This window comes from Diplodia seriata (assembly GCF_021436955.1).
Source record: "Diplodia seriata strain FDS-637 chromosome Unknown scaffold_7, whole genome shotgun sequence".
NCBI lineage: Eukaryota > Fungi > Ascomycota > Dothideomycetes > Botryosphaeriales > Botryosphaeriaceae > Diplodia > Diplodia seriata.
Window position 1 is genome coordinate 1191954 of NW_027117314.1, and position 13210 is coordinate 1205163.

Here is a 13210-nt window from a genome sequence, read left to right on the forward strand (position 1 = left end):
CTAGTGAAGAGCACATGAATCCCCTCCGGTCGTTTTGCTCGTTTCTCGCTGTCCCACCCGTACGTAAACGCGGTTATGCCGGCAGTGGGGGATGTTCTGGAATAATCATCGACGTTGAGTTCCTTGGAACTTTCTGTTCTTTCTCCCTTGACGGAAGCGGCTCTGGGAGTGTCCCGCCCTGAACGGCTATATCCACTTCCAGTGTAAGGAGTATACCCTTACCCACTGCACCATGCGTATGCAGGCCCTCCGGGGGCTAAAAGAGGTACTGGAATAAACCCAATTAGAGTTTATTCAGGCATGGCAGGCTAATATATCTTTGTACCCTGACATCCAGATTGCTGTACGTGTGGTCAGCCGAATTCATAGCGAGGAAGGATGGCGATAGAAGGATTGGTCAGGCTTTGAACGGGACTTGCATGAAGATGTTCTTCATGAAAAAGCTAATTCTTGTTGTCGTACAGAGGTAAGACAGCTATAAATAGGAGGAGTGGTTCGGAAAAACAAAGAAAAAGGCACATGTTTGGCTGCAGAAGCTGCGAAACCGAGGCTGACATCAGGCGTCACTCGCTGACAGCACCTGATATCATCTCACAGGCACTAAAATCGTTACGCGGTTTTAAGTGTGTTCGGTCTTTATGTTTAGCTACGATGTTTCGGTTGAAACGGGAGTTATGTGTGGGCTGGCTTGCATGTGGAATGAAGGACACAGCGTAATGCTTCAAGTCTTGCACCTTTAGCTAAAATTACTAAAAGATAATTACATATGAAAGCGATCCGCGATCTCATGACAGCACGTGCTACACTCTGGATAAGGCGCCCATATGCGTGGACAGCCACAAAAGGCATGCCTATCAAATCATGATGACTGATTCCCATCGGGCGCAACAAATGCATGCGGCTTATCCACCAACCAATTGCTTCATAAGCAAACACCATCACCCCACTTTCAAGCACACAGAAAAAAACAAAGAAACGGGGCTCTGACGGCAGATAGCCAACAATATATTTTCACTTTCGTTAGCTCTTTTATTCGGCTTGCTTCAACTGGAAACCAAGAAACAGACATGCCTCTGACGGTTCGCAATCGATCTAAAGTCATCGATACTGCTGACTCGGCTTTGGCTAGGCTTTAATATATGCAACATTCTAGAATGGGCTATATGCGCATACATTAAAGCCTGTGGCTGGCTGAACCCTGGCACCGTCTACGCGCCGTCGACTATTGTTGCCCAAACTTCTATCGCACGTGCGAGAAACTTGAGTACAAGGCTAAGAAATGGACATTTAGCATCTGTTCGTCGGGAAACACTGTTACATCGCATGGCAGCACAAAGAGATCCGTTCCATCACTCAGCCTTGTACGACTATGATAGCCCCCTTCTTGGGGGCGAGTGTGCATTGTTGCCTAGGGGGCCTGGGTACGAGCTGGGCGGCTGTCTCTTGTGTTTGACCCGAGACCTTTACCAATTTTTTTGTAACCAGTCATTATGAGAACCTCGATTCTTTCTAAAGTCGCACAAAACGCGGGTAGCCTTCCCAATAGCTTTAATTGGACAGTGGGTGCTTGAGACCATCATTCGGCGCCCCGCACGGACTTTGACCATATTATTCACTGTATAGAACGCGATATATACTCTCGTAAAGCTCCGGACTTGAGAATTTAGCCCACTGGGTATGCTGCAGCTACCAAGGTAAGAACACGCCCACAACAACTGAGCTTCGCGTGCTTACATGCAGCATTTGCGCCACTTCGGGTAGAAAAGCAAGGCTCGAATTCGACCCCGCACATAAAGGAGCATCTTCCTCAATATCACGACTCAAGCTGCATCTTCTCACAGAGCTCAATCTCAGGTAGCACCGATTGCTTCCAGACACAATTGACTCCAAAATCTCGCCATGCGTTTGGCAAACATTATCACGTACCCTCTTGCCTTTCTCGTAAGTCACACAAGGCCAATTACTCCACAGAACGTCCAGCTAATGGGTAAAGAATTTGCGAAAGGCTGAGCCACCCTCAACAGGCCTATCAGTATCGACATCAGACTATGGGCTCAAGCTTGTCGCATCCGGAAGCGAGCCTTCCATTGAGTAACAAAATCTGCACTGCCCTGTGACAGCCTGATTCTAATAAACACTTCAGTGTCGTCATGGTCCATGGGCTGGACGGTCATTGGAAGGACACATGGACCGCAGCGAACGGCGTGTTCTGGCCGCAGGATCTTCTCCCTCTCGTATTCCCAGACGCGCGAGTGTTCTCTTACGGATATGATTCAAGGACCCATGCCACGTCACCGCTAGCTCAGAAGTTCATCTATGATCATGCAAAATCACTTGTTACTGATCTGGTGTCTATGCGTGCGAGGCTCAATGTAAGTCACCCAGAATCAAATCTTGAGTGCTGCTAATGGAAAATGAAGACCAGCGATCGGCCAATCATCTTTATCACACATAGCCTCGGAGGGTTGATTGTGAAAAGTGTAAGTCTTGACTTGGCTATCAGGCATGCTCTGGCTGATGGTAGTTGAGAAGGCCCTGATTCATTCCGACTCTGCTCGAGTTGGCCGCTTGGAGGACCACAAATCCATACAATTGTCCACTCTCGGGCTCCTTTTCCTCGGAACACCACACCAAGGAGGGCAAGGTGCGAGCATTGGAACGATCGTGGCGCGTATAGGCTCTTTGTTCACCTATACATCTCCCAATGTGATCAAGCACCTGCGAGAGAATTCGGAATGGCTGCAACAGCAACAGAGTCAATACGCAATGATCGCCCAGGATTTCCAAACAGTCTGCTTCTATGAAACGATGCCAATGACCATTCTTTCGCTTGGCTCAATTTTGGTAAGTATATAAACGTCATTTTAAGCTGGAGCATGAGCTTACATCCCGGATAGGTGGTTCCAAAAAGCTCAGCAGTCATGCCAAATCTAGTCAATATCGAAGAAGTTTCGATGGCAGCCGACCATCGAAGCATGGTCAAATACACGTCTTTACGGGATGACAATTTTGAAAAAGTAGTTTCAAAGATTGAAAAGATTGCAAAGGCGAAAAATAAGATTGCCGAGAATTGGCATAACTGGGAACAGATGAAAGGTTTGTTCTTCTCCGAAGAAATTACTGCAGAATCTGTTGGCTCTAACTTTTGGCAAATTAGCAACGTCAAGTGGATTTTCATCTAATACCCCAGCATCATCCCACAAACATCCGTCTGAGTTTGTGATCCAACACAATATTCCTCACAGGCGCAACGAAAAATTTGTCGGGCGAAAACTTCAGCTTTCATATCTCAACTCAGTTTTGCACCCTGACTTGGATCAACCCGGAACAAAGACTGTGGTCCTTCATGGAACTGGAGGTATTGGTAAAACCCAGCTTGCGATTGAGTTCGCCCATTCGCAATCCGCACGCTACAGTTCAGTGTTCTGGATAGATGGGTCGAACCTCAAAACTACTGAACGGAGTATTACGGAAGCTGTGCACTTGATCAAACAACACTACACAGCAATGTCTCTCCAAGAGAGCTATTACTACCGTGCGCTAAACAGTACCACGAAGCCCGACGATGAGCGCCAGGCATTTCACAAGTGGCTTTCTGATAGCCAGAACAAAGATTGGCTCCTCATAGTCGACAATGTTGATGATCTGGAATCGTTCGACATTAGAAAATTCATTCCACAGGCCGAGGGGGGTAGAGTTATCATTACAAGCCGACGTTCAGATTCGACTGCGTTGGGAAGAGACCTTCACATCAACGACATGGCCATGGAAGATGCACTGGAGCTTTTGCAACGTTCGTCTCAGCTGAATGTTGAGGATTTTAAGAAAGGTATTTTGTGGACCAAATCAAAACTTGGAAAGATCTTATTCAAGATTCTCTAGAGCAAGAATTCGCAGAAGGAATAGTCATCAACTTGGGCTATCTGCCCCTGGCCATATCGCAGGCTGGTGGGTTTATCAGCACCCGCAGAGAGGAGAACCCCATCCAAAGTTATCTCTTCATGTACCAAAGAGACGCACGTAAAGTACTAGCCCACAAACCACCCACGGCAATTTGGGACTACCGAAATGACACTGTCTTCACTACCTGGGAGATCTCCTTCTTGGCCATACAAGACGAAATGCCTCTCGCCTCTCAAATTCTGTTGTTGTGTGGGTTTTTGGACAGAACAGAGATTTACAGCAAGCTATTTGCTCATGGGCTAAAGATTGACGATGGTATGTTTTCCTCTCAGCCCAGCACCAGGAAACAAACTTTAACACTTTGCTAGAAACTGAGGTGGCCGATGCATTCCAAAAATTAGTCACGTACTCGTTGATCCGCAGCGACGGATACGCCGAGCAGTTCTCGATGCATCCGCTCGTCCACCGCTGGGCGCGTGAAAGGCTAGAGCTCAAGGATAGACAAGAATTGTCCAAACAAGCAATTGTACTAATTTATCGGACGTACTACGCTTCAACGGATGGGAACGACGAACTCGGCTTGTCGCGCCATCTCCTTTCTGTCCAAGAAAGCGCCGAGGCATATCTATCATTGTCCTCCGACACTCAGCTTTCCAAAGCGACGTACCCAAATGCCGAAGCGTACCTATCTCTGTTCTCTAGTGGGGTGTACTGGGTCAATGGTTCTGCGGTACCGCCGGGCCCAGAAGAAACACCATGTCCACTCTCGATAAATTGGCCAATGCGTCACTTTTTGTGGGTTTACGGCCATGTCGATACTCTCTTTGTTTTCTTGAGGAAAAAATGGATGGGAGACCCTGAGTGGGCTCAAACGCCACCACAACTACTGTACCAGTTGGGATTCATTTACAGGGACACCTGGGACTACGACAGAGCAGAGCGGCTTTATCGCTGGATTCTGAGTGAGACATGGCACGGATTCCCACGTTACCACCCGCGTGCTCTATCGGTCGCTGGAGACCTTGGTATAGTCTTGCTCCGGCAGCAAAAGCACGAGCTTGCGAGACTCTGGTTCGAAAGGACACTTGAGGCACGCAAGTGTGTTTTGGGAAAACACCATCCTGCCACAATGGGAGCATTAGTCAGCCTCGGTGACATAATGTGGGATCAAGAACAACGCGAAGAAGCCATGAGATCATGGCTGTATGCCTATAAGCAACGGAAAAGAGCCTTGGGCGAAGACGACATCCTGACACTCAACGTCGAGAGCCGAATACGGAGAGCTTTGATGTACGCCCCCGACAATGCTAGCTCTGGTGATTGGTATTCACAGTTATACGCTTCCGAAGAGTTTTCTATGTCTGTCGAGTTCATGGCACGACTTGCTGAGCTTGAGCTGGATCGAAACCGCACTGAACATGCGATGAAGCTGGACAAGAAACTCAACGGACGATCGACAGAATGGAATTGCCGGATGGCACAGCATCGTATATCGAAACTCGACCAGGCGCAATCTGTCCAGAACATCATGACAGTGATAGAAGAATATTTGGATCAGCACCCAGAATGCCAGAAAACGAGTGGACACGCCTCCGCCGCACTTAAACTTGGCAAACTTTACCTCGACGACGGCAAAGTAGATTTGGCTGTGGAACTTGCCACGACGATTGCAAGATTCTCTTACAACCTGTACGATCGAGACGACAACGTTCTGTGGCTTTTGAATAGAGCTATTGATATCGATCATACTTCTTCTAGGATCCTACAAGAACTGGACACACTTTTGGAAGAAAGCACGTTTCCTAATCAGGTCAACTGGTTCGATAGCGGTATCATCAATCTGAAAGCCCGCTGGCTTAGGAAGAATGCACGTTTCGAGGAAGCTCTAGATCAGTATGAACTTCTACACCGCGGTATCATGGCAGGTCCCAAAAAACTCGAGCACTACGAGCAAGTGGGTCTTGGACGAATATCCTCGGTACTATGGCAGCAAGAGCGCTACGAAGAAGTCCTCGAGAACTTCAAGCGCATAGTGGAACTGAACGATGACTCCACGTTGAAGATAGGTGTCGTCTTGGATTGTATCAACATGGCCCTGGTCTATTGGAAATTGAAAGACTACTGGAGTAGTTTTGAGTGGTGCCAAATTGCGATCGGGGAGGGGGTGGACATGCAGTCGAAGAATCATGCAATTGAAGCGGTTCAGAAATTCATTGCAATGTTTCGTGCAATCGATTGGGACTACGAAGCATGGGCACTTCTTTTGCTCGTTACTCAGGGCCATAAGAAATGGGGGACCGTATGTCCAAACCCGTTCTTATATTTGTTTTCTACTGTACGGAAGGAGTTATGGGATGTTTACAACCCTACTTTAAGTGGGGGAGTAAGCTTGGAGCCGTGTTTTTTTTGGATCGATTACTTTCATTGACAACCTCTGGAGCAGAAGTCCTAGCCCGAACTCAGTAGCGAACATATTCAGTTTACTGCACTTTCAAAGGCAGTCGGCTCCGTGCAGCATCTGACCATTTTATCAGCCATCGTAAATCTCAACGCAGCACTGAGCTAAGCCCACTCGGAAATTCAGACCAAGCGTCAGTATGGACATTCGTTGCTGGAGGTCGAGTCCACCGAAAATTGATTTTCGGCCTTTACGATGATTGACAACTGGCAGTGCGCAATCTGTGAGTGAGGGAGCGCAAAGAAAGCAATGGTCTATGCATTGCGCTGTGCACCAATACTTAGGTGAATTCTAGCTCGTTTCTGCTACCTCTCAACTTCAGCCCCGCACGACAAGGGCCACCCTCTCAGCGCGAGTGAGCGTTGCTGCCTAAATAGCAAATATTGGCGTGGGGGCGGGGTCCGAGTCTGACGCACTTCCCACGAGAAAAAGATAAACACCAAAACCCACTACTTACGCCCCATCCACCCTGACCAGCCCTAGTCCTACACACGCTGACCTGACCCCAGACGGCCCTGCAAGCCCCACAACCATCACCCGCCATGGACGCCATCCTCCCCCACCCCTCCCGCCGCACCTTCGCCCTCCCCGTGCCCTGCGCCTGCGACCCACACGCCTACGACGGCCTTGGCTTCGAAGACTACCCGACGCGCGCCGGCTGGCATCTCGAGCCGACCCGCACCGCCTCCGACGCCGCGAACGGCGCCGCATCCGTCGGCCACTGCCTGCGCGGGCGCCTCCCCTCCGCCTCCGCCTCCGCCTCCGCCTCCGCCTCCGCCGCCCCCGTCCTCGACACCCCCCCGCACGTCGCCGCCTTCCTGCAAGCATGGCTCTTCTTCGGGCCGCTGGTCGAAATGATGGCGTTGCGCGACGTGCCGTTCGATCCCGCCTGCATGGTGGTGGGAGGAGAAGGGGGACGTAATCTCATCACCTTCGCGCCCCTCCCCGCCCTCCTCCGCGCATGGAAAGCCCGCGGCGCGCACGTGCCGCGCGAGCAGAAGCGCAAGACGCACTACCGCCGCGTCTCGCGCATCGTCGAGGGCGCGCTGGCCTTCGCGGTGCGCAACTTCGCGTCTTTCGACAAGTGGCCGGCGCCCGAGACGGGTACGCCGTGGGTGCCGCGAAGGGTGGATGCGGGCATCGAGGTGTCCGTGTTGGCGCTGCTGGAGGTCATCGAGATCAATTTGGTGGCTGATTTGGATGGGCCGGGGACGGAGTCGCGGATGGGCGGGCCGTCGTTGGCGGTGGGACTGGAGGAGAGGGTAGGCGGGTTGGGGTGGTGTCCGAGTGAGGTGCCGTTGGTGTTGAGGGGGTTGGACACTTTGGGCGTGTATTTCGCGATGACGTTGGAGAGGCAAGGGTTGGGGTTGGATCATGGGAGGTGTGGGCGGACGAAGTGTAGGGCGAGGGATGTGGGGGAGGGCGGGTATGTGACGAGACATGCGGGGGACTGTGCGGAGGAGGAGTCGGGATTTGTGGGCGTTGATGAGACGGCTTTGGAGAGGATGCTGCAGACTGTGAACTGTCCGCTTCCGTGTGTCAGCGTGGCTTCGTTGGGTGGGATGGGTGTGGAAGAGACCACGCTGCCATTGGTGCCTGCGGAGAAGTACCTCGCCATTTCGCATGTGTGGTCCGACGGCTTGGGCAACCAGAATGGGAACTCCTTACCGCTGTGCCAGCTGAAAAGGCTGAAGCGGTTGGCTGGCCAGCTTGGTATCGACAACATCTGGATCGACACACTGTGCGTCCCGTTCAGGAACGGCCCGGGCAAAAGGGTCGTGCTGAGCCGTATGAACGAAGTGTATGAGCGCGCAGATGCCGTGCTTGTCCTGGACGAAGATTTGCTGCTTACCACCATGCACTGCAGTAAGGAGGAGAAGCTGTTACGAATTCTGCTATCAGGATGGACTCGCAGGCTTTGGACTCTCGAAGAAGGGATGCTGGCACGCAAGAAACTCCTCTTCGCGTTCCGGGATGGCATTGAAGGAATACCCGAGGCTTCCGACCCGGGAGAAGAGAAGGTTGCATGGGACACTCAATTGGTCCTGGATCAAGTTCTCCCACGGAGGAGGGTGATACACTCAGCCGTGGTGAACACCGAGACGGACACTGCTGATAACCGACCCTGGCATACTCTCCTCGGTGCCGCATCGTATCGATCCACATCCCGCAACATTGACGAGACCATCTGCCTCTCGCACATCCTGGGCCTCGACGTTTCTGATCTCGTGCACATCACGGATGAGCGGGAACGCATGTGGCACTTCTTTATCTTGCTCGGGAATCTGAACATCAGGCTTCCGCAGAACCTCCTTTTCTTTTCCGGCCCAAAGCTCCCTTACCCCGGTTTCCGTTGGGCACCGACATCGTTCATCGACATTGACAATGTCAGCGGTGAAGAGGAAGACGGCATGGGTTCTGATATCGGGAGTATGATATCTCACGGTGGGGCAGGCGGCTGTACCTGGTCACCCACTGGAGGCTTCGAGATCTCAACTAATCGCTTGCGACGGATCTTGTCTCTTCCGCCTGGGGAGCCCGTCAAGCGTGCCATCTTCTTCAAAGAGAGATTGACGTGGCGCATCATCGTTCCTCGAACTGGACCTGTCCCTAAAGTCGATGGGAGCCGGGGTTATTGGAGCGATACAGTCGCGGCGAGGATCTTTGGTTCTCATGACCCTGTGTTTCGCAGCGACGGTCCATGGGCAAAGCTCGCGGACAAGGCCAACGGGGACGGGATGCTCTACCTCATCCAAAGAGATGCTTTTACGACAAGCGGCCCTGCGATCCTGGCGAGTTCATGCAAAGGTACGAAACATACGAAAACGTTGTCACTGCCACAAGCACATCCGTATGAGGTGGACCTGGAGGTCCACGTTTATTGTTATGCGATCGAACATGGAGAAAGACTTCTCAAGGCAAGCATGAATGATACGTGGGAGGCATACAGTGAAGAGATGAATGCCTCGTTGGAAGAAGATTACAAGAGATACTTCCGCAATGATCAGTGCACTCTAGGCTCAGTCGAAGTTTACGACGTTGAGGGCACAGAGGGGTATGACTGGCGAAGGGATGGCCAGATCAAGTGGATTGTCTCATGATGAGTATCTTTCGCATATAAGACTGGGCACTGTTATATAGAAAAAGTGGAGCAGATACCACGAAAGAACGTGTTTGTACTGGAGTGAGCAGAACCCTTTTAGTGAACGGAGGGGTAGGGTCGTATTGGGTCCTCAGCAATTGTGGGTGGCGCTCATTCCATGCCTGTATTTACGTCATACGATGTAGATGTTTTTGTGACAATCATGAGCATTTCTTGAATTCATAAAACAACGCCTTGAGTTGATTGCTTCCGAAACGTTACATAACGACTAACAGACTGCGCATGGCCTCCCTTGATCCAGTAAATACACACTATGATGGTAAAGCTGCAGCAAGCTCATCCGCCCGATGAAGCAGTGCCTTAGCAGTGCTTGAGAGCAATAAGCCAGAATATTGGGTGGAATAGTAGACAAGGGGAGTCGCCGATAGACAGCGGTCTGCAGTGCCGCGGATGAGACTATTTAGTGATAGTCATGATAGCCGAAGAAATAGTGGTCCGGATCTTTGTGTTGAGGTCCAGGTCGAGGCGCCTACATCCTTTAGGACGCCAAAGTGGTGCATTTGTCGAACTTGTAAAGACTCCAGTGTGCACCGGGAATCGAGATCCATTCTTGTGGAAGCTCAGGTCCGCATGCTTACACGGTGTCAAGCCGGATGGGGAGTCCCTTGGTCTGCAAGTTAGCCACTCGGTCGATAAAAATGTTGAATATCCGGAACGAAAAAAAGCCCAACGACCTGTTCAGTGGAGCTGTTTAGATGATGGTGATGGTGCGTGTTTCCCAATGCTCTACGCATGCCCTATCCCCGCGCTCGATTGGCAATGATTCGAAAATGCCTGCACGTAGATAGTTGTCATCACCTTGAGAGCTTTGGATTAGAACAAGCCCTGACACTGCAGAGCGGGCTGCCTGTTCATCGATATTTTTGCCAGCTCTCGACATTGCTCCCTTCAGACACAAACCGTCTCTGACCACTAGCAGCAATAATTTTTCAGTCATTTCCGAAATACGCTCTGGCATTGGGTCGTGATTGCTGCCATGATCGTCATAAACAGATTCGTCCTGATCCAATGAACACTCTGCGAAGTATTTGTCTTCCCATAAGATCTCTTTGTAGATAGTGTCCCTTTTTGCTTCAGGGAATCTCTTGCGCTCGAAAGTACAAACGCGTCCCTCAATCATGATGTAACCATCTCGGACCCTTCCGAAAGGGTTGAGGCCATCTTGTGTCGTATGAGCCTCAATGACTTTGAGCAGAGGAGTAGTTGTGTGTGTTTCAGCGTATTGACTGATCTCTGCATTCCTTGCTCGAGCGAGCCAACTCCACGAGGGAGCAATGTACCCCTCCTGTCCTGGAAAATAAGGAGACGTCTCGAAGTCGCTTGCGTACCAGAGCAGCCCAACATGCAGGTCGTTCATCCATAGACCAGCCAGATATTTGTTCTCGGTCCTATCGGCTACCACTTTCGCAAGTGGTGATATGGCAGGTAGTCTGTCTTGTGGGTTGCTGAATTTGCGGCACGAATATTCCAGCATTTGGCTGTACCATAATGGCCATGCGTCGATCCCCGGGCTGACGTTTTGAATTTCTTCCTCAATCAAAGATTGCAGGTTGTGTTCCTCGGCGTCCTCCATAACATTGCTAAGCTCAGAAGCATAGAACTTCCTGCAGCTCCAATGGATGGCCTTTTGACCGAAATAGATTCGTCTTTTGGAAAAAAGCGATTCGCAGAATGTCCAGCCACGCGTCCCCCACCTGCTCTCAGCCGTGTCATGGTAGAAAAGGGAAGATTCCGTTTCCTCGCCAATGTCGTGGCTACCAATGAAATACGAGCCCTTAATCTTGGAGTTTCGCAAAGAATTGAATTCCAATTCCACCTTCGTATCAGGTGCCACGTGGCAGTCTTCGCGTTGAAGAAATCCCTCGTCACATGAATTGGCAATAGTCGGTATCAAGGTGATATACGCATTTTCGTAGTATTCCGCCATTCTCAATGATTCTTGCTCCCACTCGGAGGTGTCGCTCTGAACGATGCACAGCGAGTCAATCCAAAGGTATTGTACGGACAGGCTGCGGCAAACGGTTACGGCGTCTTGGTAGTTGACGGGCAAGTCTCGGAAATAGATGCCCTCAGATCGCTCTACGAGGTTCTCCTTGGTGGTTATCGGAGGCTTGACAGCGGTAGGATCCCCCCAGCAATGGCTTAGAGCTGCGTATTGCCATAGAAAATCCCCAGATGTTCCAGGAGTCCATTCAGTCATGTCCAGTAACCGGATCTTTTCCTCATTGCCGCAACCCACGTCCAGAAGTCTCGTCGGTGGCACCGCATGTCCGATTGTTTTGTCGCACTCTGCCAAGCAAGTTTTGAGCCAGAACTGCAACTTGCTAGACACCTTTGGCGCAAGCATTCTAGTGTCGTGCGAGAGAAGGCAACTGAAGGGTGGACTCTTTGGGATCCTCAACCAATCGGCGAGTGCACCTGACAAGTTAGCTTAGTCAAGCCGTGTAATTATGAATACTGCCAACTTACCCGTATATGCTCTGATCGGGAATACCAACTGATAATTGGAACCCGTGCCTTTTTGACCCGACAATCGCAACTTCAGTAGGTAGCTACTGTGCGTACGCAGGGGTCGAGATGTCCCATCACTTGATAGAGAAACCCGCTGCAAGTCCCAAGCGCGAAAGTCTACCACAAGTCTTTGCAAGCCTCCTTCCCATTGATACTGTAGGCCCACGATTTTTATCTCCATCTGATCATCCGGTCCGGCCGACGGGCAGGTGAAAAAATCTTGAAGAGAGGTTTTCAAGTGCTTGCAGAAGGGACAGCCTCTATTCGCCGTTTTCGTGATCGAGGCCAAAGCCGGGAATGTATCATTTCTCTCGTAAATGAGGGGTAATGCTGGGCCAGATAGCTCAACATGATTTTTGGATTCATGTAGTAGCCACTTGGGACGTGAATCGTCGAGCTCTAGAACTTTACACGCTGTGCACAAAGCCGTGTTGATGGATCCACTCGGATTTCTCGATTTTCGAAAGATGAAATGGATTAACGATGAAAGGGTTGGAAGAGGGAATTTGGAGCCTGTCTCGGACGAGGTAGCGACGCTGCCTGATGTCCCGCCGAGGCGAGGATGAGGTGGCGAGCCGAGGCCATCACCCGGACGATGGCCGTCGACCGACACCTTCATGATATGGCTTGTCTTCTGCTTAGATGGGTTGTGTAGATGCGCATCTGTTGTTGTTGATGATTGAGGGGAGAAGTGTGTTGGCACGGCTGACAGCGGATGTGCTGGACGGACATCGGAACATTACATATCATACTTAAGCGACAAGTCAGCCTTGGTGAGACAGACACGTGACGGCAACCGACAGCTCCGGAAAGTCTGCCTAAACTTAAGGGAACATCAAAGTTCTTATAAGATTCTCGTTTCACACAGCATATTAGAAAAACATGTTATAAAATTATAGTTAAAAAGTAGCCAAAGATTTATTCTATAACTCTTACTTTTACGATTAGAGTTACATGTGTGGGATGGCCTACAACCCTAAAGATTAAGTCTTAACACGGCTATACCTATAGAGTAGGCCTTCTTATTACTTACTAATCTTTAAATTGCCTTAATTAAAGGTCGGTAAGGTCTCTCAAACGTCTATATTCTATTAATTAGCAGTAAAAAGCTTTGTCGTCGTTACTATTTTCCGCACCATAGCTCTTATAGCATAGAGCTTATATTACTACTTAAG

The 13210-nt window shown here is 50.4% G+C and overlaps 1 protein-coding gene across 1 annotated transcript; it reads left to right on the forward strand.

The window, feature by feature from the left end:
* Positions 1-5992: 5992 nt before the first annotated feature.
* On the forward strand, positions 5993-9462 carry SLS55_007133 (uncharacterized protein; the record flags this gene model as incomplete). Its single annotated transcript, XM_066778557.1, has 2 exons — positions 5993-6001; positions 6871-9462. The coding sequence occupies 2 exons, from the start codon at positions 5993-5995 to the stop codon at positions 9460-9462; spliced, it is 2601 nt and encodes an 866-aa protein (XP_066630994.1).
* Between the last annotated feature and the right edge of the window lie 3748 nt (positions 9463-13210).